Consider the following 23,963-nt stretch of genomic DNA (forward strand, 5'->3'; position numbering starts at 1 on the left):
TCTATATTGCTTATCCTCATTAGGGTCAAGGAGGTATGCTGGAACCTATCCCAGCTGACTTCCGGCGAGAGGCGGGGTACACCCTGGACTGGTCACCAGCCAATCGCAGGGCAGATTCATGTCCATCCAACTATTTTCTATTCTGCTTATCTTCACTAGGGTCATGGGGGTATGCTGGAGCCTATCCCAGCTGACTTCCGGCGAGAGGCATGGTACACCCTGGACTGGTCACCAGCCAATCGCAGGGCATATTCATGTCCATTCACTTTCTATTCCGCTTATCTTCACTAGGGTCATGGGGGTAGGCTGGAGCCTATCCCAGCTGACTTCCGGCGAGAGGCGGGGTACACCCTGGACTGGTCGGCGGCCAATCGCAGGTTAGATTCATATCCATCCATTCATTTTCTATACCGCTTATACTCATTAGGGTCAAGGATGTATGCTGGAACCTATCCCAGCTGGATTGGTCACCAGCCAATCGCAGGGCAGATTCATCAAATGATTCCCAAAGGTCTTTTGGCTAAGTAAGATCATTTTCTGGTCCCTTTATATCCCTTCTTTAGGATGAATCATGTATAATATTTCATTATCACGTGCATATCCTCCAGGATAGATGAGGTACCGTAAAATGTAACAGGTGTTATTTATTCATGTGAAATAATCCTGGACTATTAGTATGAGATTAGGTGTTCCTAAATGATTCATGTTGACCCCCAGAAAGTGACAAAACATGCTGGCCACTGGCTGCACAACGGGATCACTATGCTGTAAACCCGTGGCCAAGTTCCATTATGCAACCAGCCTTCCAAGTGCTCGGTATGACACGGAAAGTAGAAGTGAAGCTTCTTTCTGGATTAATTGAAGATCTTATTAATGATCCATGAAAGCATTATGGATTTTTTTTTATCACCGTTAACACGGCTTGAGGAACTCTTGGCTTTGAAAATGAGCTGCCTTTTAATAGCCGCGGTGGATAGCGGCATCACAGTAGGATTAGACACGGAGAAGTTCCGGACAATCAAGGGCATGTCAGGGTAATCTATCCAGGAAGTCACAGATGTAGATGGATAACAAAGAACTTTTTTGTGGGGGGATCATTGTTTGGAACCAGGGGGTGTTTCCAAGCTTTGTTTCCACCAAGCAGTACAATTTGATTTGGTGAAGTTTGGTAAGGAATAATTTTATTTTTTATTTTTTATTATTATATATATATTATTTTATTATTTTATTATTTTATTATTTTATTATTTTATTATTTTATTATTTTATTATTTTATTATTTTATTATTAATTTTAATAATTTACCACTGAGCAGGCTGCGCCACCTGCGCCAAGAATAGACCAGGTTGGAGCTGGCTACCCTGTTGCGCCCCCACGCCCCTCTAGACCCAGCCCAAAATTACCTACCAAATTACCAAAAAATTTACCACTGAGCAGGCTGCGCTTCGCCTGCGCCAAGAATAGACCAGGTTGGAGCTGGCTACCCTGTTGCGCCCCCACGCCCCTCTAGACCCAGCCCAAAATTACCTACCAAATTACCAAATCATTTACCACTGAGCAGGCTGCGCTTCACCTGCGCCAAGTATAGACCAGGTCGGAGCTGGCTACCCTGGTGCGCCCCCACACCCCTCTTGACACAGCCCCAAAATTACCTACCAAATTACCAAATCGACTGCTCACAGCGGTGCGCTGGACAAAATTAACACTGCGTGGGGTGCGCCACGCTCTGCCACTCTGTGCATGGCGCCACAAAATTAGAGCCCAAAGTGTTTCACTTCCCGGCCACTAACAAAACAGAAAGAGAATGTACCAAATCCCCGTAACAGATCAGTCGAAATGTTATTACTTCCTGATCAATTCAGGCTGCGCTTCGCCTGCGCCAAGAATAGACCAGGTCGGAGCTGGCTCCCCTGGTGCGCCACCACGGTCATCTCGACACAGCCCAGTCTACCAAATTACCAAATTGGCTGCTCACAGCGGTGCGCTGGACAAAATTACCAATGCGTGGGGTGCGCCATGCTCCGCCACTCTGCGCCACGACATTAGAGCCCAAAGTGTTTCACACTGTTTCAGTTTATTGAAGTGTTTGCACTTATTGGCCACTGACAAAACAGAAATGTACCAAATTCCCGTTCCAGATCAATCATAATGTTATTACTTCCTGATCAATTTGGTAAATAAAAGCTATTTCAGGAAGTCTACAAATTTCTCACGTCATCATTTAGTTAAAATTATGCAATAGCAAATTTAAGCACCTTGGATCTCTTGGGACAGTCCCTTCTGTGGCTTCCGAAGAACAGCCAGCTGGGGCCTGCATGCACATACACACCCCTACACACACACACACACACACACACAATACTATAAAACAAAAACACCAAACAAAGACTTCTGGAGCCAGACCAGGACAAAACAGCCATACCTGGATATTCAATGTTAAGATTCTTTATGTAGAGTACATGCTTTATTCGGTCAACTGCCAAATCTCATATAGGTGGATACTATCCGGAAGCATGATTATATGTTAGTAGAATTCCCATTCGTTTTAATTGGCCATCTTGGTAATGGTAATGGTAATGGTTTAATTTCATTTGAACATGCATCAGATTACAATTGAATGCATCACATAATCAGTTCACAGTTCCACATGTCCAAAAGGAGTAGGAAGAAGCAAAGCTTATTAAATCCTACCCCTCCATCTGGTACTTTTACAATCACTAACTGTTACATTTGTTCACTTCCTGCTTTCCATAATAATTTTTTTTTTTAATAATCCATATAATGACAATGGTTGCGGGGGTTCTGGAGCCTATCCCAGCAGTCTTTGAGCGAGAACACCCAGGACTGGTGGCCAGCCAATCACAGGGCACATATAGACAAACAACCATTCACACTCACATTCATACCTATGGACAATTTGGAGTGGCTAATTAACCTAGCATGTTTTTGGAATGTGGGAGGAAACCGGAGTACCCGGAGAAAACCCACGCATGCACGGGGAGAACATGCAAACTCCACACAGAGATGGCCGAGGGTGGAATTGAACCCGGGTCTCCTAGTAGCTGTGAGGTCTACGCAGCCCGGATTCAGTATTAATAAATGAAATATTTTTGTGGTTGAAAACCTGGTCCTGACTTTCTTAGTACATTTTTTACCGTTGTTATTGTTATTGTTGGTGGAATCGAACATCTGCACACTAACCACTCATCCACCGTGCCGTCCTCTTCATCCTTGTATTTAGCAAACATCAACTGCTTGTATTGTCTCATGAATTTGCTCATTGTTGTGCATTCTTTGAGGTCAACGATTGGGTGCAGAACTTGACCGATGAAGGAATAGAAAATTATGAAGATTTCTGCAAGTACATTACAGCTGAAGGTTTTCATTTAGGATATAATGCTAATGAGCTTCTATTAATTAGATGACTAACTTGTGAACAGTGTCCCCCATACAATGAGCCTCTCCTGTAAGACTTATAGGTGTCTATGTGTTGATTCATGAAGTGACATGAATGGACAACCTGAGGGGGCCTACTCTCATTTCCGGGTTCCCAACCCTTGATAATTACCTCGGCGTGCGTGCCCGAAGGCCGTGTATAGACATGACAGCCACGAGATATAAATGGATGCCGAGAAATGATGTGAAAAAGAAGAAAAAAAAACCAAAAGTGGTGCTTGAAAAGAAATACAAATAAACAGAAGTCATGAGCTACTGCTTTGATTTGGTTCCATAAAGACTATACTCACTGGTGCCAAACATACAGATGGATGCTCACAATTCAGTTTCTCCTTCAGGGTTTCTTTGTTTAATTGCAGTCCGTTGTGTTAGCGTTATTTGCTGAGGTTAAAAGAAGCAGTAGAGCTTCTACTGTAGGGCTCAAAGCTCCACGAAAACCAAACATTTGTTTACATTTATGCATTAAAGTAGTTGAGGTAAATTATATTTTGTTCATTCATACAATAAATCCCGTTTCAGCATTCCCTCCCCCACATAGTCGTGGATTTCTTTTCATTTTTGGTAACTTTAATAAAAAGTGCTTTGAATAAAAATGTTTTGATGGTGATATATGCAGCTATGAAACCTCTAGTCAATTCACTCAACGTTTTCCAGCAGGAAGATGCTTTCATGAGACATGATATTATGTAACTGTATTATGCGCTAACAATGGATCTGCGCGATCGATCGATAGCGCTGCGCCCGAAATGGATCCATCGTTAGCGCAGAAATCGATCGATTTCTGCGCTCACGATGGATATAGCTGCCTTGCGCTGGAGACCGATGCTTTGACACTACGGACGAAACTTTGATTTGACAACAAATAAAAGTATCTCATAAATACACGAGTTTGTGTTGGTTTGTGAAATAGATAGATATTTGTTAACTTGTAGTTATTCGATTTATTGTGTCTCTAAAAATATATATTGCCTTCGAAAGCTAATAATAATAGAATACTTTCTTTAGGGTTAGCGTTAGGGTTAGGGCAATGTTTTGCTTTTATTTATTAGATTATGAATTTTATTTTAAAAAGGGAGATACAAGGTCACATCATACACGTGTTTAATCTGTAATATACCATCGATCGTGAGCGCAGAAATCGATCGATTTGTACGCTAACGATGGATCAATTTCGATCGATGGGGCAGATCCATCGTTAGCGTGTAACAACTGCACATAATAGCATGTTAAACTGAATTAAAAATGGGTTTAATAACCATGAAAGGCACATTATATCATTTAGATTATTAAAAAATAGGTGTGTTTAGGGTTTAGGCGTCCATTATTCCGTTTTTTTTCCACATTTGTACTGACGGAATCTTGAAACCCAAGTACGAATCAACAAACGTTTACGTAGCCAAGCGTGAGAATAGACTTAAAGATGGGACAATAGGATCCCTCGTTGGTGAAAAGCTCTCAGCGCCCTACTCAAATTCATCTCTCCGTGGAAGGAAACGAGATAAGACATCTTTAAACACCCAATCAACTCATCACAACCGACCTGCCAGGACACACGGAGCATCTTTTGCTGTCTCCGGTGTCATGGAGAATGGACTCCTTTGTTTGTCTTCATGGGACCTTCACTGTAGTGTCCGTTGAGGAGAGAACAGTGTCTCTTTTTAATGTGATGGAGAGCAAGCAGCAAAAAAAATCACTCAAAAACTTTTTATTTAAACTATTATTTCAAAATATCAATCCTGCATTTTTGCACAAAGGTGTTTACAAGCAAGCTGTTTTTACCTTTTAAAATGTGTAATGTCTGGCCTGTTGTGATGGACTCAGGTGAAAACAAAGCAGATGGAACGACGGGCAAGGGAGACAAGTAACACAGCTGATAGGCGCTTACATAACATCTCAAAGCGTTTAGATTAGGTAAGTGGCCACAAAGGAAAATAGACAATTACGACTCAACTAATTATAATTTATCTTGAAAGGACCTGTGATATACAGTAGTAGCAGTGTCAGGTGTTTATTCACAGTGAAGCACAAATTCTAACCAAAATATGATTAAATTAAAAACTTAATTCCTAATTTCTGGTCATATTTTGTTTGTTTTTTGTGTGATTTGTGCTTTTGAATTTAATTGTGACTTTATCTCCTATTAATACTATGTTGAGTTTTCGCGGTGGTGAAGAGCGACATCTAGTGGGTTTGTCAGTAATTACTCTGCAATTGTCTTAGAGCTATCCAATCCGTGAAGAGTATACTGGCACGCTCAAATTCTAACCAATAAACGCTCGCGTTATTGAAAGCAAAATGGCGTCGCTTGCTCTTAGACGCTGAGGAAAAATAATGACCAGCGATTTAAATACGTTATATATGTTACCAATTTGAGCTCATAAAACGCCAGGTAAGTAACAAAAATATGTCGTAGATTGTGAGCGTTTTCTTTTTTTAATATACTTTCACACCTTTATACACGTTAATGTACACCACAGTATCAATGGAAGGTGCCGCTAGAGAATGGCCAGCCTGAGCCATTAAAAAAAAAATTACATCCACATTGTTACTTTCTCTAAATCTTTTTCTACGTGTGACATTTTTTCAGAATGAAAGTCGTCAACTTGAAGCAAGCAATTCTGCAGGCTTGGAAGGAGCGATGGAGCGACTACCAGTGGGCTGTTAATATCAAGAGGAACTTTCCAAAGGGAGCAACATGGGAGTATCTTAATCTCGCAGGTTAGAGACATCATTTCTACTTTAATTCATCGGTTTTTATATTTATGTTTGTTTGTTTCTTATTTTGTGTGTCTTCCAGAGGCGCTAATGGAACAGGCGATGATCGGACCCTCTCCCAACCCTCTTATCTTGTCTTATCTCAAATATGCTATAAGTTCCCAGGTAGGAGAAAACCCTTACTATATTTAAGAAAGTGATGTAGATTTTTTTTTACCATTATTGTCACAATCTGTCCTTAGATGGTGTCTTATTCAAGCGTACTCATAGCCATCAGCAAGGTAACCTCATAACAACTATGTAAATAACCTGATTATAATAAGCTATTAAACAGGAAGTTCTAATGACGAGCTCTCCCTCCTGATAGTTTGATGATTTTTCACGAGATCTGTGTGTGAAATCACTCCTGGAGATAATGGACATGTTCTGTCATCGCCTTATGTAAGTTTTGGTTTAATGTCTACTGATTGAAACACGGGCATTTCTCAACTGCATCTCTTTGACCCCAAAGCTGTCACGGGAAAGCGGAGGAATGCATTGGACTGTGTCGCGCTCTGCTCGGAGTGGTGGTGTGGCTCCTTCAGGGTTGCGCGTGGTACTGCGAAAGGTTGAGGGAACTGGGCCCGACAAGCGGCACGGAGGCCTGTTTGTCAGAATGCAGAGAGAGGCTGCACAAACTCATTAGCAGTACCAAGAACAGAGCCCTGGTGCACATCGCCCGACTGGAAGATCAAGGTATATGTGGTTTCTGTACACTTTTTGCATGTACTGCAGTTTCTCTGCAGGCAGGCATTCATTCATTCACGAGAGAGTCCTAGCATGAAGTATCAGTTTTAATGCTCCCAATTTCTTGAAGGCTCCTGGAGCAATGTGGAGCAAGCTATGCTTAAAGTGAGTGAAGGTCTTGGCTATGTATCTAACCCAACACTGAGGACAAAAATGGAGGAAAGTTTGTCACTGGTGAAAGGGTACGCATTCCGCGCCATCGAGTATTTGCATTAAATTTAGTTTCATTAATTAATTAACCGATTTATTTTCTTCTCAGCATCCCACTGATGCTGTCTGTGCAGTGTGACGTACCATCTTACACCTCCTTTCCGTCAATTCATGCCTTCATTATGCTGGAAGGGACCATGAATTTGACAGGGGAGACACAACCAATGGTCGAGCAGCTGATGATGATCAAGAGAATGCAGGTAATGTATTTTTTTTTTTTTAGATAATATAAAATATGCTTCTATTAGCCCCACAAGGGGAAATTTCAGAAAACAAAAAAATCTCAGAAAAATTATATATTTTTAAAAAATATATATTTTCCTCCACAGAGAATTCCAACGTCTTTCTTTGTGCTGGAGATATGGAAGGCTTGTTTCACCGGGCTCATTGAGTCACCAGAGGGCACCGAGGAGCTCAAATGGACTGCGTTCACGTTCCTAAAGGTGAGCTGATGAATTAATTTGTGGAGCACGACTTACACTTAGCTAACACACATGAAACTCAAATCCCTTCAGTGGTGTATAGTCCAATTTTAATGTCACAATCATTATGAGAAACACAATCACTCCAGCTTTAAATTTCACCTTTTTAGATTCCACAAGTTTTGCTGCGACTGAAGAAATATCCTCAGAGTGACAAAGGACAGGTGAAACAATCTTTCTTTGTTTGAGTATATCATGTGCGGAATCTTCAAACACCCGTTTTAAACAGAGCAAACATATTTCCACAGGACTTTACAGAGGATGTGAATGTTGCCTTTCAGTACCTTCTCAAACTAACGCCTCTGCTGGACAAAGCTGATCAAAGATGCAAGTGAGTGCAACTCTTAAGTGCCTGATTTAAGACCTTTATAAAATAGAGGGGGGCGGCATGGCGGTCTAGTGGTTAGAGCGCAGACCTCACAGCTAGGAGACCAGGGTTCAATTCCACCCCCTGTGGAGTTTGCATGTTCTCCCCGTGCATGCATGGGTTTTCTCCGGGTACTCCGGTTTCCTCCCACATTCCAAAAACATGCTAGGTTAATTAGCCACTCCAAATTGTCCGTAGGTATGAATGTGAGTGTGAATGGTTGTTTGTCTATATGTGCCCTGTGATTGGCTGGCCACCAGTCCAGGGTGTACCCCGCCTCTCGCCCGAAGACAGCTGGGATAGGCTCCAGCACCCCCCGCGACCCTCGTGAGGAAAAAGCGGTAGAAAATGAATGAATGAATGAATGAATGAATAAAATAGAGGGGGCTGCACGGTGGTCGAGTGGTTAGCGCGCAGGCCTCACAGCTAGGAGACCCGAGTTCAATCCCACCCTCGGCCATCTCTGTGTAGAGTTTGCATGTTTTCTCCGGGTACTCCGGTTTCCTCCCACATTCCAAAAACATGCTAGGTTAATTAGCCACTCCAAATTGTCCATAGGTATGAATGTGAGTGTGAATGGTTGTTTGTCTATATGTGCCCTGTGATTGGCTGGCCACCAGTCCAGGGTGTACCCCGCCCTGAATGAATAAAATAGAGGTTCTCAATGCAGACCTTTTACTTACTTTTACTTACATCGAGTGCCACTGTTGTACTGTAGCTACCCCGTAATGTACTGTGAAATAATAATTCATGCATGTTTTTCCTCCTAGCTGTGACTGCCTGGGCATGTTGTTACAAGAGTGTAACAAGCTTGGCCTGCTGTCTGAATCCAACACAGAGATCCTGACATCAAAACGGTACATCTTTCTATTCTTCCAATTCATTAACATGTAACATAATATACTGTATTTATATTTCATTATATTCATGCAGTATCACACCCTCTTGTTTCCTTCCCTCCTTTTTACCCTACCCTTATATCCTTGGACACCCTATCGGTAAAACCCCCACCACCACCACCACCCCACCCCCCGTCCTCTGCACCTTTGACTTAGGACGGAGGACAGGAAGTTTGCCCCAAAACTAAAAACCGCAGAAAACGCCAACATCCAACCCAACCCAGGCCTCATCCTCCGAGCTGAACCGACTGTGACCAATATTCTTAAGGTACAAACCATTAAAACGCCATTAAAAAGCACCAAATACTACAACTGTTCCTTATTAAAGCCAGAGTCCTTATGTCTCTATACTATTAAGATTAACACTTTTTTGGTGCATTTCTTTGCCTGATCGTGTAATTTCTGCTACAAAAATGAAACTTGAACCTTCTGTTTGACCCAATAGACAGTCGATGCTGATCACTCCAAGTCTCCCGAGGGCCTTCTGGGTGTTCTCGGTCATATGCTGTCTGGGAAGAGCTTGGACCTGCTCCTGGCGGCGGCAGCTGCCACGGGGAAACTCAAGTCATTCGCCCGCAAGTTTATCAAGTTCGTATGCATACCGTACACTTCATTAGGTACACTGTCTAATGATCATTTGTACAAACGGAGGATAATAATGCCTTGTTCTGAATGACGCTATCTTCGATTGGGCCCTATGATTTCCTTGTTAACGAAATCTCACAGAATCTCTTGGGGTACAATGTACACACATCAGGGTACTAACTTATTGTTTATATTTGCAGGCTTAATGAGTTTCCCAAGCACATCAGTGGTGAAGGATGTGAGTATATTTACATGACATTGTATTATTTATTATCATGCTGTTTTAAATGGGGTCGATGTTAACATGGAGACTTTTTCCCTCATCTTCCTCAGCTAAGTCTGCATCTGTCCGGGCGCTGCTCTTTGACATCTCCTTCCTGATGCTTTGCCATGTGGTGCAAACATACGGATCTGAGGTCAGCACACGGACAGCCACGCATTTGCTACATTTTTCTATACCTCTTGTTCTCATTCGGGTCACTGGTGAGCTGGAACCTATTCCAGGGATACTGTGCAGGTAGTCACTGGGATATACTGTATAGACAAATAACCTTCACATTCACACCTTTTGGACAGAGTCTCCAGTTAGCCTAATATGCATGTTTTTGGGAGGCATCACGGTAGGATTAGTTCCTGACAATCAAGGGCATGTCAGGGTAATCTATCCAGTCACAGATTTAGAACTTTTTTGTGGGGGTATCATTGTTTGGAACCAGGGGGTGTTTCCAAGCTTTGTTTCCACCAAGCAGTACAATTTGGTTTGGTACGGAATAATATTCATAAGCACCCTGAAGGAAAAAGTATCTTATATCCACTTGTGTCTTTTCAGAAGCCCAGAAACTTTTGAGACATGCTTTTTTTTTTCCCTAATGAAATGTGGAAAATTTACCACTGAGCAGGCTGCGCTTCGCCTGCGCCAAGAATAGACCAGGTTGGAGCTGGTTACCCTGGTGCGCCGCCACGCCCATCTCGACACAGCTCAGTCTGTCATCTTACTAAATTGGCTGCTCACAGAGGTGCGCTGGACAAAATTACTACTGTGTGGGGTGCGCCGCGCTGCGCCACGACATTAGAGCCCAAAGTGTTTCACAGTTTATGAAAAATGTTTGCGCTTCCTGGTCACTAACAAAACAGAAAGAGAATGTACCAGGTGAGTCAAAATGCTAGCCAGTTAGCCTAATATGCATGTTTTTGGGAGGAATAATCATAGACATTTCTAAATGGTCAGCTGTGCAGTGCAGATCACGGCACTGCCACAAGATGGCCTCGCTCACATTTTCCTCATCATCCCTGCCTGCACCCCTACCAGCTGAGTCCTCATCATCATCATCACGTTTGTCTTCTTTCGACAGGTGGTCCTGTCTGACCCCAGTCCCTCAGGGGAGACGCCCTTTTTTGAAACATGGCTGCAAACGTGTATGCCAGAAGAGGGAAAGATTCTGAACCCAGACCACCCCTGCTTCAGGCCCGAGCCTGGTAAAGTGGAGAGTCTCGTGACCCTGCTGAACAATTCTTCAGAGATGAAGCTAGTGTGAGTCGGAAGTGCCTCCAAGAATACATATCTATCCATGTATAAGAATGGATCACAATTTACCCTAAAATTGGATCTGTTGTCTCCTGACAGTCAAGTGAAATGGCACGAAATCTGCCTCAGCACCCCGGCGGCCATCTTGGAAGTTTTGAACGCATGGGAGAATGGTGTTCTGTCTGTAGAGGCCGTGCAGGTTCGTTTGAGCTTCTCTAAATATGTTATTTAGCTCATTGCACAAGTTGGCGTGACATTCTATGGCAAGATCTGTGACGTACTTTAGAGTTGTAGTAATTTGTGTCTCCATTTCCGCTATTCCATTGAAGTTTTCATGTGACGCAACGCAAAAGAATCTAGTCACGCATTCTCTTTCCAATTTCCCTTCCTCTTTTTCACCGAGTGCAGAAGATCACTGACAACATCAAGGGAAAAGTGTGCAGTATGGCCATATGTGCGGTGGCGTGGCTGGTCGCCCACGTCAGGATGCTGGGGCGGGACGAGAGGGAGAAACCTCAGACCATGATTCGACAGCTTGTCACACCACTCTATGGCGAGAACACACTGCAGTTTTACAGCGAACGGTATAAACAGTCATTACTTACTATGGTACGGGCCAAAAATAAGGAAAATAAAACCTTAAACTATATTAGGAAAGCAGGAAGTGAACAAATGTAACAGTTACTGATTGTAAAAGTACCGGATGGAGGGGTAGGATTTAATAAGCTTTGCTTCTTTCTACTCCTTTTCCTACAACTGTGAACTGATTATGTGATGCATTCAATTGTAATCTGATGCATGTTCAAATGAAATCAAACCATTACCATTAACTGTGACCATATTGTAACGTGGCATATTTACACGGAAAGACACACTAACAACCCCGCAATGCTACCTCACACTCCATGTTAGCTCCGATGAGAGACTTGAGATTTTCCATTGGAGTTTTAACAGTTGCAACGGTCCAGGCTTTCTAAGCAGAAGCTGTAGTAATTCCACACTCGATCAAACATACTTAAAATTTGTCAGATCAAAAACATGATCGTTCCGTATGACTTCAAATATTAGCGTCCACTTCACTACTTCCTGAATCTGCACTCTAAGCATCCTGGGAAATTGGTTGAGCAGCTTTTTAGTTCATTTAACTTAACAAACAAAACTAAACTGAAAGTGAACTCTCAGTAGAGTGAACGTATACCTAATATTTTGGTCATCGTGTGTATATAACAACCTCCTCCTTTCTGTGTTTTTTTTTTTCTCCAGTGTGATAATAATGAGCTCCATCATGGAGCACATGTGCGCCGACGTCTTCCAACAAACGGGTGCGGCCCTGCGTTGCCCGGTGGAGGGCCAGGAGCCCATTCCCTACCGGAACCTGCTTCCAGCCAAGGAGCCCATTCAGGCCGCACTCACCAAACAGTTCCAGACGGTGCTGCGTAAAGGCTGGGTGGACAGCCGAGCGCTGCATCTCTTTCAGAGTCTCCTCAACATGGGAGGGGTCTTCTGGTTCACAAATAATTTAGTCAAGGTAGATGGGCTGGGACACACGTGGAGCAATATTATTCAACTGCAATCACATAGTTTGTAGTATTGCTCAAACTGCCACACACCTCATTTTTTATTCACTGTAGCATCAATTCGGCCCCGATGCAAGTGGACATTCATGTAGAAATGTCAATATTGAGTGATACTACAAACTAACTTTTTTTTTTTAATGTCTAACATCTCCCAGCCACTGATTTATGCTTGTTGGAGGTAAATATAGCCTGCAGTTTAATTTGTGTGTGTAATGAAGACGCCCCATCTAATCTTAGGAGCTTCTCAAGGAGACCCGGCAGGAGTGGGCCAACCGGGTGGTGGAGTTGCTTTACAGTATCTTCTGTCTGGATAGTCAGCAGATCACCCTCACCTTGCTGGGCACAATAGTCCCCAACCTCCTCACTGACTCCGCCCACTGGCACAATCTGGTAGATCCACCTGGCAAAGCGTTGGCAAAGTATGATACGGATCCCAGTGTTTTGTTTTGTTTTTTTTTTTAAATCACTTTTGAGTATTAATTTCTTCCCCTACCGATGACTTCTCAGATTGTCCGTGTGGTGCGCTCTGAGCTCCTATTCGTCCCACCACAAAGGCTCGGTTTCCGCTCATCAACGAAGAAGACAGCGAGAAGATATTGAGGTAACGCGCGCTGCTGGTTTTATTATAAACAATATGAGGTTTGGCGATCTTGTGTACTTTTGGATTGCAGGATTATAACAGCCTCTTTCCTTTGGATGACACTCAACCATCCAAGCTCATGCGTCTCCTCAGCTCCAATGAGGACGAGCCCGTAACACTTTCCAGTCCAGGTCAGTCTCTATATGATTCAAGGCACAGTAAAATGGTATTAAAAGCAAATTAATACCGTATTTTCTGGACTATAAGTCGCACAAGGCCAAAAATGTATAATGAGGTAGAAAAAAAAACATGCATAAATAACACTGGAGTATAAGTTGCATTTTTTGCGGGTAATTTATTTTACTAACTACTTAACCAAAACAGACATTACGTCCTCTTGGAAGGCAAGTTCTAACAATAAAATGAATAGTTGTAAGATATGCTAACACATTCATTCATTCATTTTCTACCGCTTTTTCCTCACGAGGGTGCTGGAGCCTATCCCAGCTGTCTTCGGGCGTAAGGCGGGGTACACCCTGGACAGCCAATCACAGGGCACATATAGACAAACAACCATTCACACTCACATTCATACCTATGGACAATTTGGAGTCGCCAATCAACCTAGCATGTTTTTGGAATGTGGGAGGAAACCGGAGTACCCGGAGAAAACCCACGCATGCACGGGGAGAACATGTAAACTCCACACAGAGATGCCCGAGGGTGGGATTGAACCCTGGTCTCCTAGCTGTGAGGTCTGCGCGCTAACCCCTAGACCACCGTGCCGCCCCAATGATTATTCAGCTACACCAAAAATAAACATGAACAGAAAAGGTGTCCAGTGTTTATGGTACAAACAGTCGCTCTGGAGTATAAGTTGCAGGAACAGCCAACCTATGCAAAAAAGTGTGACTTATAATTCTGAAAATACGGTACTTAAGAAACCCAGTCATCAGTTTAGTCACATCAAAACAGCTGAATTAAATCTTCAAAAAAAAAAAAACATTGTGTTGTTTTTTTTTTTTAATCCAAAAACCATGACTCTACAGTAATATTTACTCAATGAGCCTGTCAACTTCATAAGAAGTGGAAATGTGCCCCATAAGACTATTTTAAGGATGAACAGATGGAGCGGAAGGAAGCCTGATAGGCTTTCACAACCTCAAATGAGGCTGACGGTTTAATGGCCACAACATAATACTTGGAACTTCAATTTTTAATTTGTTTCGTTTTTTTTTTTTTTTTTTTCCCTCTCCATCCCAAAGGAGACCGATCGATGAGCAGCTCCCTCTCCGCCTCGCAACTCCACACTGTCAACATGAGAGACCCTCTCAACCGGGTCCTGGGTGAGATACCCGTCATAGGGCAGGAACGTTTGTCTACTTCCTGTGCCTTGCTTTGTAACTCCTCCCTTCTTAGTAGCACTCTTACAGAGTCAAGTGATGTCTCATGTTGTGTCTTGCGGGGGGGGGGGTTGCACCACTGAGTCACTAGATGATTGTTTTTCCACATTCCACATTCATTCGTGTTTTGTCTGTACAAGCAAAATGAGAGACAGGAAATGATGCAAAATTTGTCAACGGGGAGGCTTTCTTCTACCTCTTAGTATGATGCAATGCAGTCCTACACCATTGCAAACAACCACATCAACGTATTATGAATATCTCAAAACGTGGCATTATCATCACCTCCATCGCTGAATTGTGTAATAGTTTCTAATGGAACATGGAACACAAAAAATAAAAAAGTACATTGTTCTGTTTTCTTTTTCAAACATTGTAACTTCAACCTGTAAAATTTATTGGATCCGTTTCCTTTTCCTCAGCCAACCTTTTCCTGCTCATTTCCTCCATCCTGGGCTCCAAGATGGCGGGGCCTCACACCCAGTTTGTGCACAGCTTCATGGAGGAGTGTGTGGAATGCTTGGAGCAGGGAAGTCGTGGAAGTATTCTGCAGTTCATGCCCTTTACGATGGTGAGTCACCAGACAGGTGGTGAATGGGAGGTAGGGGCGCGGCCCCCCCCTTCCATCACACTTTACTGGAAAAGAGCAGAATTAAGTGCAGATTCTTGCTAAGTGATGCTGACTTTAAAGAACAGATGTTTTAGAATCATATGAGTATTTGGTGTAGCTGTTAATATTTAGTGTATTTTTTGGGTGAGGGGGTGGGGAGGTGAGAATAGATTCAGTAATCATTCAAGCAAGACTACTATATTGTACTTTTTTAGTATATTTTTGTAAATTCAATTTACATATAATTAGCAATATAGTGTAAAAGTGTTTACCCCCTTCCTGATTTCTTATTTTTGTCACACTTAAATGTTCCAAAACCTCAAACAAATTTAAATATTTGTGGATGACAACACAACTTAACACAAAATGCAGTTTTAAAATGAAACATTTTATTATAAAGCAAGAAAAAAAATCCAAACCTACATACTACATACATGGTGCTGTGTGAAAGTGATTGCCCCCCAGTTCAAGTAGAAACGGTTCTAAGCCATTTCTAGAGCTTTGAGATCCCGGAATACTACAGTGAGAGCCATTATCCATAAAAGCGAAAACATGGAACAGTGGTGAACCCTCCCAGGAATGGCCAACTGACCAACATTACTCCCAAGATTGCAGCAACGACTCACCCTAGAGGTCACAAAAGACCCCACAAAAACAACATCCAAAGATGGTCAGTGTTCATGACACTGCACAAAAACAGCCTGCATTCTAGAATTCCAAGATGAAAACCACTGCTGAACGAAAAGAACGTTAAGGCTCATCTCTATGTAGCCAGAAAACCTCTTAATGATCCCCGAAGACCTTTTAGGAAAATACTTTGGTGTTGTGTGTCCCATTCCATCTGGCATAAAATATATTTCAGAAAAAGAACAACATATCAACAGTAAAATGCGGTGGTGGTAGTGTGATGATATGAGGCTATTTTGCTGCTTTGGGACCTGAAAGCAACCAAAAAAAATTCTTAAGGAGGATGTCTGATTATGTGTTCGTGACCTCAAGCACAAAACACACCAGCGAGTCCACCTCTGAATGGCTGAAGAAAAACAAAATGAAGACTAGAGTGGCCGAGTCAAAGTCCTGACCTCCTCCTATTGACATACTATGGCATGTAACGCCTTTTCTGACCCAGCATATACTGTACATGGCAAAAATAAATTAATTAGTTCAGTATAAATTAAATATACAATATATCCAATTAGGGCGGCACGGTGGTCTAGGGGTTAGCGCGCAGACCTCACAGCTAGGAGACCAGGGTTCAATCGCACCCTCGGCCATCTCTGTGTGGAGTTTGCATGTTCTCCCCGTGCATGCGTGGGTTTTCTCCGGGTACTCCGGTTTCCTCCCACATTCCAAAAACATGCTAGGTTAATTAGCCACTCCAAATTGTCCATAGGTATGAATGTGAGTGTGAATGGTTGTTTGTCTATATGTGCCCTGTGATTGGCTGGCCACCAGTCCAGGGTGTACCCCGCCTTACGCCCGAAGACAGCTGGGATAGGCTCCAGCACCCCTCGTGAGGAAAAAGCGGTAGAAAATGAATGAATATATCCAATTATTATTATTTTTTTGGTTTTGTAAACAGAAAATAAAATGTTTCTTGAAAAATTCAAATATTTATAGATGGGAAGTTTTACATGCAAATCCTGCATCCACTTATCCATAAATGTAGTGTTGTGCAAATTAGAACAGGTTAATTATATTTAGTTATATAGCAAACATTCTTGAAAGAATACAGACTTATTTCATGTTTTCCACACACAAAGCATAGCCCAAGAATTTATTTTCTTTCAGCTTTTTTTTTTTTTCCCCTTTGCCCTGGAGTGCTGGAGAATCCCCTCGGTACATGCCCGGCCATGTCCACAGTCCGAAAACCGATTCCACGGCCAACTTCCTCATGTTCCCCAAAATAAACGATGACTTGTTTTTTGATTGTTATGCAACACAGTGCTTTCATTCATTATTTCATTCATTCATTCATTTATTTATTTATCTTCTCCCCGTGTCTCCAGGTTCCTGAACTGGTGAAGCTGCCCGCTCTGGCCAAACCTAAAGTGGTCCTGGCCGTCACCGACCTAACTCTGCCGCTGGGGAGACGCGTGGCGGCCAAAGCCGTAGCTGCCTTGTAACAGCTTAAAATACCTGAATAGTGGGGGATTTCATATTTTACACTTTGTAAACTACTTTTTGATATCATGATAATAATAATAATTAAAGTGTTTGCTCATGCATGTTGTTCATTGTTTACATCATCCCAGAGTCAGGTGAAGTGTCACATGTTAGCCAACACATGACTGTGAGGGAGCCTTTGGTCATCCTGTGAGTGACTCATTTGGCCGCCAACTGTCATCCACCGGTTACAACACTTCCTCTGCAGGAGTAGTAAGCCATCAACCTCCTTCACTGTTGCTTCTGTTCTGTTCACTACAATGTTTGAGTGATTGTTGCTCAGTGGTGGAAAGGAAGGAATTGCTTGAAAACTACTGAAGGACGCATCCACACAAAAATATTTCATCATTTCACTGAATGGTATTTCAGTGTGCCTCATAATGTCTAATAAGAAGCAGACAGTATTACTGTTATTAGTATTAGTATTTTATTGTCATAAATAAATAACTTGTTATTGTCTTGACAACAGGCATGTTTTGGTATGTATAGACACAAGGCAACAAGTCATATTAGTGCATTCACATAGAAATAAATACCTCAAATAAATATTAGGACTGACCATAAAAATAAATATGTAAATAGAAAAATAGAACATTAGTAATCATTAAATATTTCTAGTTATAAAAACAAAGCAGAGTTAATTAAGACGTGTCAGGCTGCAGCGATGTTTCCTCATTGCTGCGGTCGAGACTACCGAAGAAGTCGGCCATGTCCTGGCTCAGCGACCGAAGCCGGTCCAGTGTTAGGTGGGTGGCCACTTGAACCTCGTATTCCCCCGGTAGACGTAATGTCACGCTGGGTGGTGGTGTCTGCACGACGTATTCTGTCTGGAGCATTTTAAGCATCTGGATGGAGATATACGATATCATTAAAGAGACGCAACAGTACTGAAAGAAGAGCGGTGAAAATGTGGTTCTTACCTTACTAATTTGAATGCTGAGATCTCTGACATCGTCCATTAGGTCTGTGACTGTTTGTGTGTTTTGTAGCCGAGGACAGACAAAGCTAAGCAAGGCTCGACTCTGCTGAAGAACTTCGTGCATATGTCTCAGGCTCATCTCCTGCAAGAAGACCAGGAACTATATTTGCTACAATGTCACCAAAGTGAGTACACCCGTCATAGTTCAGTCGCCATTTTTTTTTTTACTCCATTACATCTCAAGGGACAATACCGTGGAAATATTAAATTCTCTCGTATTGTCTCGTAAACTGCTTCTCACTCACCACTTTTTCTGATGCAATCCTCAGCACGGGAGCAGCAGGAAAGTTCATGATGGATGCCACCGTTCCGAGCTTTGCGTTGTCATCGGAGTTCAGCTGAAGACTCTGGAAGGTCAGGAAGTGATCACACCAACATGTTACAACATAGATAAGCATAATAAGATAACATAATAAGCGGCACATTCCATCGGAATCAGAAATATGACATGAAAACGTTACCTGTAACAAGTTACATTTACTACTATGTCTGAAAAGGAGTAAGAAGAAGCACAGCTTAATTGTTTCTACCCCATCTCTATTAGTGATAAGTCATCAAATAAAATAATAATAAGCAAATCCAATCCGGGGCTTGAACCTCGATTCACCGATCTCCACGAACTTGGAAAACCAGCAACCTAACAGACTGAGCTTGACCAGCGCCGCTCTTAAGGTGTCGGGGAGTACGGATCTGCTATCACACACCTGAACTTCGCTTAGCGGGTTTGAAACTGTTGTTATTCTTCATTTTTCTCAAGGCGCTGTCACCCACCCACTCGTAATATTATTATACTTTTATGCAAATTACGTTGCTTTAAACATTTTAAACAAATGAAAGCAAAACACTCGTATTTTGAAAGTAAAACTGAAAGTAAACATCTATCTTTATGTCATTTTCGCAGTAACTTAGAAATTGACCGTTTCCCCCCCATGTTGATTAATCGATTGCGCTCGATTATTAATGTCTAGCAGCCACACACAGCCTGCGGCAATGCAGCGACAACTGATATTCCGCGTTAATCCAATTTAGATACCGCGTCAGCTTTATCCAAGACCACTTAAGGTGAAGCCCACGCATCCGTCTCACCTCGATATGGACGCACGACGTGTGCGCGTCCGGGACGGAAAGCAGGATCTTGTCGGTTAAACTGCGGCCCCTCCGGACGAAAGCTTGAAATTGCTCCTCGTCAACCAGCGCGCAGTTGTCGGCGCACAGCTCCGGCAGAGGCACGGCTCTCGCTACGTTGGCCATGGAGAAGAGAGAAGAGAGGGCGAAAAACCCTACAGGAAGAAGGGGGGAAAATGGAGGATTAACGACAACATGCCCTGTGCACAGTGCCCAGCTAATCTCTCTCCACTGTACCGAAACTGGACTTGCGTCCTTCCAGGCCAAAAGAACCGCTTCACTTATCTTATATCACGTGATGGAAAAATCTAACACAATTTCTACTGCTATAGAAAAAAAATCAGGGGCATAGTTGAACAACACACATTAAAAAAAAGTCCACATTTGTTGAAATAAGTTGCTTCCCTCTTTGTACCACTTTTTTTTGGTGTTCCTCATGAAAAAGACATGAGAGCAACATTTCACCAGCATGACCTCACTACTCACCAATCAGGATGCTCATGGCCTCTACTGGGGAATGTCTTACAGTATTGACCTCAAGTGCACGCTTGCCATGATTGATGGAGCACACGCTCATATATATATATATCGCTGCCCCGTGTTAGATATGCCGGCCTTTCCCAATACTTGCCTACTAAAGAGCGTGTCATTAAGCGTGGTGACAAGAGGGTTCCTTGTAATGTCCAAAAGACTCATTTAAGAATTGATGAGCGTTATTTTTGCCCTCGGTTTTCCGTGTAACAAATCTATTGCCCGAACAAAGCACCCTACACATTTATGACTCATATTTATATATTTATGACTCATAAAAAAAAAAAAAGTTGTGAGTGGCAGCAATTTCATAAAGAAGGTGAGAAATTCTACCAACAATTCATTCATTTTAATTATTTCTGAATGTAAAAATCCAATTATTCTCTATCAAATATATTGTCAATATATATAATATATAATATTTCTGGCTTTCAGGAGTTGATTCATTGATTTATCTTATTTTATATGGAGAAAATGTCCTCAGTTTTCATACAAATTACAGGATATAGAAGAAAAAGTATATGATTTCACTCTTTTAAATAACAAAATCCTGTTTCTGTTGGTTTTTTTTTCGCCTTTTATTTAGGGTTGTTCATTTATTCGGCTTTATTCTTGTAAAATTACTGATTTTTAAAAAGTCAAATGTGACTTTTACAATATGGAGTTAAATAACCTGCCATGTCATCAAAAAAAAATTTGTGAGTGGCAACAATTTGATAAAGAATGTGAGAAATTCTACCAACAATACATTTCATTCATTCATTCTAACCATTATTTCTGAATGTAAAAATCAAATTATTCTCTTATCAAATATATTGTCAATATTTGTGGCTTTCAGGAGTTGATTCATTGGATTTATCTTAATTTATATGGAGAAAATGTCCTCGGTTTTCATACAAATGAAGAATATAGAAGAAAAAGTATATGATTTCACTCTTTTAAATAACAAAATCCTGTTTCTGTTGTTTTTTTTTTCGCCTTTTATTTAGGGTTGTTCATTTATTCGGCTTTATTCTTGTAAAATTACTGATTTTTAAAAAGTCAAATGTGACTTTACAATATGGAGTTAAATAACCTGCCATGTCTTAAAAAAAAAAAGTTGTGAGTGGCAACAATTTGATAAAGAAGGTGAGAAATTCTATGTCAGGAAGTCCACACCAACAATACATTTCATCCATTCATTTTAATTATTATTTCTGAATGTAAAAATAAAATATTCTCTATCAAATATATTGCCAATATTTTTTTTGATTCATTCTTACTTTATATGGAGAAAATGTCCACAGTTTTCATACGTTTATGTTTTCATCTAACCTTTTTAGTAAAAAAAATATATATACATAATAAAACATAAATAAAATTCCTGATAGCGTGTCACAGTAAAAGCAGACAGATGTATTGAGGACAGGAAGTGATGTCAGAGGTTCAGAGTTGAGTTTTAGCTATTCATGGGTTATAGCCCCAACATAGCTTGTGTTATTTCGGATTATTATGTTATTATTGGGCTGCACGGTGGACGAGTGGTTAGCACGCAGGCCACACAGCTCGGACACCAGGGTTCGATTCCATGGCCATGTTTGTGTGGAGTTTGCATGTTCTCCCCGTGCATGTGTGGGTTTTCTCCGGGTACTCCGGTTTCCTCCCACATTCCAAAAACATGCTAGGTTAATTAGCCACTCCAAATTGTCCATAGGTATGAATGTGAGTGTGAATGGTTGTTTGTCTATGAAGCATTTATACATTATTTTTTCATCATTAGCGTTGTTCACTGAGGATAGTCACATGACCGCTCCCTTGTAATGAGATGAGTGGCTAATGAGGCTACCAAACATATAGTTTATAGTATCAATAGTGGACATTTTCCACCAGTTCTAACATAGCAGACATGATGAAAGTCAAACAGATGATTTTTTCCAGTACGGAAGCTTTGGTTTCTGTTCTTGTGAAGTTTTTTTTGTACTTACTGCAATGAAAGTTCAATGTAAGACACCAGGGGAGTTTTGTTATGGGTCAAACATCCTCTGATTTGGACACACTTCTTCATATTGTAAGACGACAGGGTGTGTCTAAACTTTTGCCTGTTTTTGTACACACAAGTCATTAATCCCAGTAGCAAGCAACCATTAGTGACAACTTTCAATTATTCCCTCAAGCCTCAAAGAGGGGAAAATAATCGGGTCTGTGTCAAGGACGCCATCTAGTGGAGGAACTTATATTGCAAGCTAAATTTTATATTATCTTGGATATTCATTCATTCATTTTGTACCGCTTTTTCCTCACGAGGGTCGCGGGGGATGCTGGAGCCTATCCCAGCTGTCTTCAGGCGAGAGGCGGGGTACACTCTGGACTGGTGGCCAGCCAATCACAGGGCACATATAGACAAACAACCATTCACACTCACATTCATACCTATTGCTTGCCAATTAACCTAGCATGTTTTTGGAATGTGGGAGGAAACCGGAGTACCCGGAGAAAACCCACGCATGCACGGGGGGAGAACATGCAAACTCCACACAGATGGAATTGAACACAGGTCTCCTAGCTGTGATGCCTGTGTGCTAACCACTCGTCCGCCGTGCAGCCCTAAAATGTTATATTCATTCATTCATTTTCTACCGCTTTTTCCTCACGAGGGTCGCGTGGGATGCTGGAGCCTATCCCAGCTGTCTTCGGTCGAGAGGCGGGGTACACCCTGGACTGGTGATTGGCCAGCCAATCACAGGGCACATATAGACAAACAACCATTCACACTCACATTCATACCTATGGACAATTTGGAGCGGCTAATTAACCTAGCATGTTTTTGGAATGTGGGAGGAAACCGGAGTACCCGGAGAAAACCCACGCATGCACGGGGAGAACGTGTCAACTCCACACAGAGATGGCCGAGGGTGGAATTGAACCCTGGTCTCCTAGCTGTGAGGTCTGTGCGCTAACCACTCGTCCACCGTGCCGCCCATCTTGAATACTGTACTTGAATACTTAATTTTAAATTTAAAATTTAAAATTGTATTTATTTTTTTTAACTCATGAACTGTATGTAGTATACCTGGCCTGTCAGTGTACTTTTGTACCTTCCGTGTACCAATTAGGATTGTATTGCACGCATCCTACAACAGAGGGTGCTGTGTTTATATATTATTGTGCATCTCTGTGTGGAGTCTCGTGTCTCGTGTGGGTGACTTGCAAGCATTTTTCACAAATGCAACCCAATCGCATCGCGCGGGATCGGACGTGTCACCTTATCCGCCACTTTGTGTGCCATTAGCCTGCAGGTGCAATGCTCACACCGCTGCACCTCGTCTAAGGTAGCCGCGGCTGCAAGCTGATAGGGGCCCCACGTTTTAAATTAACCTCAGTGACATTCATGTAAGGGGGGTCACGTTACCGCCACGCACACCTCTTGTATACACAGGTGGACAAAGACACATGTTTAAATGCATATATGTGCAGTTCAGTATATATTTAGAACATATTTGGATATTTTAGAACATGTATTGGGAGTGGGAGTACTATCTAATGGTACTCAGGAACACAAACAGATATGTTTTGTTAAAATAATAACTTTGTCCAAACCTCTTCCACCACATGATGAAAAATGAAAGGATATAGAAAAAAATGCATATTATTTGTATGAATTCCACTCTTTGATCTTTTAAATAACAAAATCCTGTTGCCGTTGGCGTTTTTTTTTCGCCAATATTTTAACTTTTATTTAGGGTTATTCGTTTATTCGACTTTATTCTTGTAAAATTACTGATAAAAAAATAAAAAATAAAAAAAAAATAACTTTTACAATGTGCCGCTGGCCAATACCAACATGCTAACCGTGGTTAGCATTCTGGCAACCCAGCTGCCAGTTTTTTACCGTAAAATTTACAGTTGTTGTTTTTACAGTGTATTCCTGTAAATGGAAAAGCAGTACCACCGTTTTTTTACGGTAAAATTCTGGCAACCCAGCTGCCAT

The 23,963-nt window shown here is 41.8% G+C and overlaps 2 protein-coding genes across 3 annotated transcripts; one reads left to right on the forward strand and one right to left on the reverse strand.

Moving 5' to 3' along the window:
- The first annotated feature begins 5,761 nt into the window (after window positions 1-5,761).
- med24 (mediator complex subunit 24) lies at window positions 5,762-18,626 on the forward strand. Its single transcript, XM_058062333.1, has 28 exons — window positions 5,762-5,845; window positions 6,044-6,174; window positions 6,254-6,336; window positions 6,414-6,452; window positions 6,539-6,612; window positions 6,683-6,906; window positions 7,028-7,139; window positions 7,217-7,367; window positions 7,497-7,610; window positions 7,760-7,813; window positions 7,898-7,980; window positions 8,787-8,873; window positions 9,072-9,183; window positions 9,361-9,503; window positions 9,701-9,738; window positions 9,834-9,916; window positions 10,853-11,031; window positions 11,125-11,224; window positions 11,434-11,609; window positions 12,289-12,553; window positions 12,840-13,021; window positions 13,110-13,203; window positions 13,274-13,373; window positions 14,448-14,528; window positions 15,008-15,156; window positions 17,205-17,574; window positions 18,351-18,465; window positions 18,610-18,626. Exons 2-26 carry the CDS (start codon window positions 6,045-6,047, stop codon window positions 17,319-17,321), a joined length of 2,970 nt encoding a protein of 989 aa, XP_057918316.1. The 5' UTR covers window positions 5,762-5,845; window position 6,044; the 3' UTR covers window positions 17,322-17,574; window positions 18,351-18,465; window positions 18,610-18,626.
- On the reverse strand, window positions 17,780-19,935 carry LOC131109880 (uncharacterized). 2 transcript variants are annotated; one of them, XM_058062336.1, is made up of 5 exons: window positions 19,703-19,935; window positions 19,427-19,620; window positions 18,586-18,687; window positions 18,282-18,422; window positions 17,780-18,206 (listed from the first exon to the last, which is right to left on the reverse strand). In XM_058062336.1, exons 2-5 carry the CDS (start codon window positions 19,589-19,591, stop codon window positions 18,003-18,005), a joined length of 612 nt encoding a protein of 203 aa, XP_057918319.1. In that variant the 5' UTR covers window positions 19,592-19,620; window positions 19,703-19,935; the 3' UTR covers window positions 17,780-18,002. The 2 variants fall into 2 exon arrangements, with proteins under 2 accessions (XP_057918319.1, XP_057918318.1); XM_058062335.1 differs by having other exon boundaries at window positions 19,427-19,935.
- Window positions 19,936-23,963: the final 4,028 nt, after the last annotated feature.

The sequence above is a fragment of the Doryrhamphus excisus genome, chromosome 22 (assembly GCF_030265055.1).
Source record: "Doryrhamphus excisus isolate RoL2022-K1 chromosome 22, RoL_Dexc_1.0, whole genome shotgun sequence".
In the NCBI taxonomy this organism is placed as follows: domain Eukaryota; kingdom Metazoa; phylum Chordata; class Actinopteri; order Syngnathiformes; family Syngnathidae; genus Doryrhamphus; species Doryrhamphus excisus.

Bases quoted from the DNA above. Each gene is read 5' to 3' on its own strand.
- med24 (XM_058062333.1), top strand. From the start codon at position 6,045: ATGAAAGTCGTCAACTTGAAGCAAGCAATTCTGCAGGCTTGGAAGGAG. The intron at 7,981-8,786 runs GTGAGTGCAACT...TTTTCCTCCTAG, and splicing joins AAAGCTGATCAAAGATGCAA to CTGTGACTGCCTGGGCATGT. The intron at 11,032-11,124 runs GTGAGTCGGAAG...GTCTCCTGACAG, and splicing joins TCTTCAGAGATGAAGCTAGT to TCAAGTGAAATGGCACGAAA.
- LOC131109880 (XM_058062336.1), bottom strand. From the start codon at position 19,591: ATGGCCAACGTAGCGAGAGCCGTGCCTCTGCCGGAGCTGTGCGCCGAC. The intron at 18,423-18,585 runs GTGAGTGAGAAG...GTCTTCTTGCAG, and splicing joins GGATTGCATCAGAAAAAGTG to GAGATGAGCCTGAGACATAT. The intron at 18,207-18,281 runs GTAAGAACCACA...ATCTCCATCCAG, and splicing joins TCAGCATTCAAATTAGTAAG to ATGCTTAAAATGCTCCAGAC.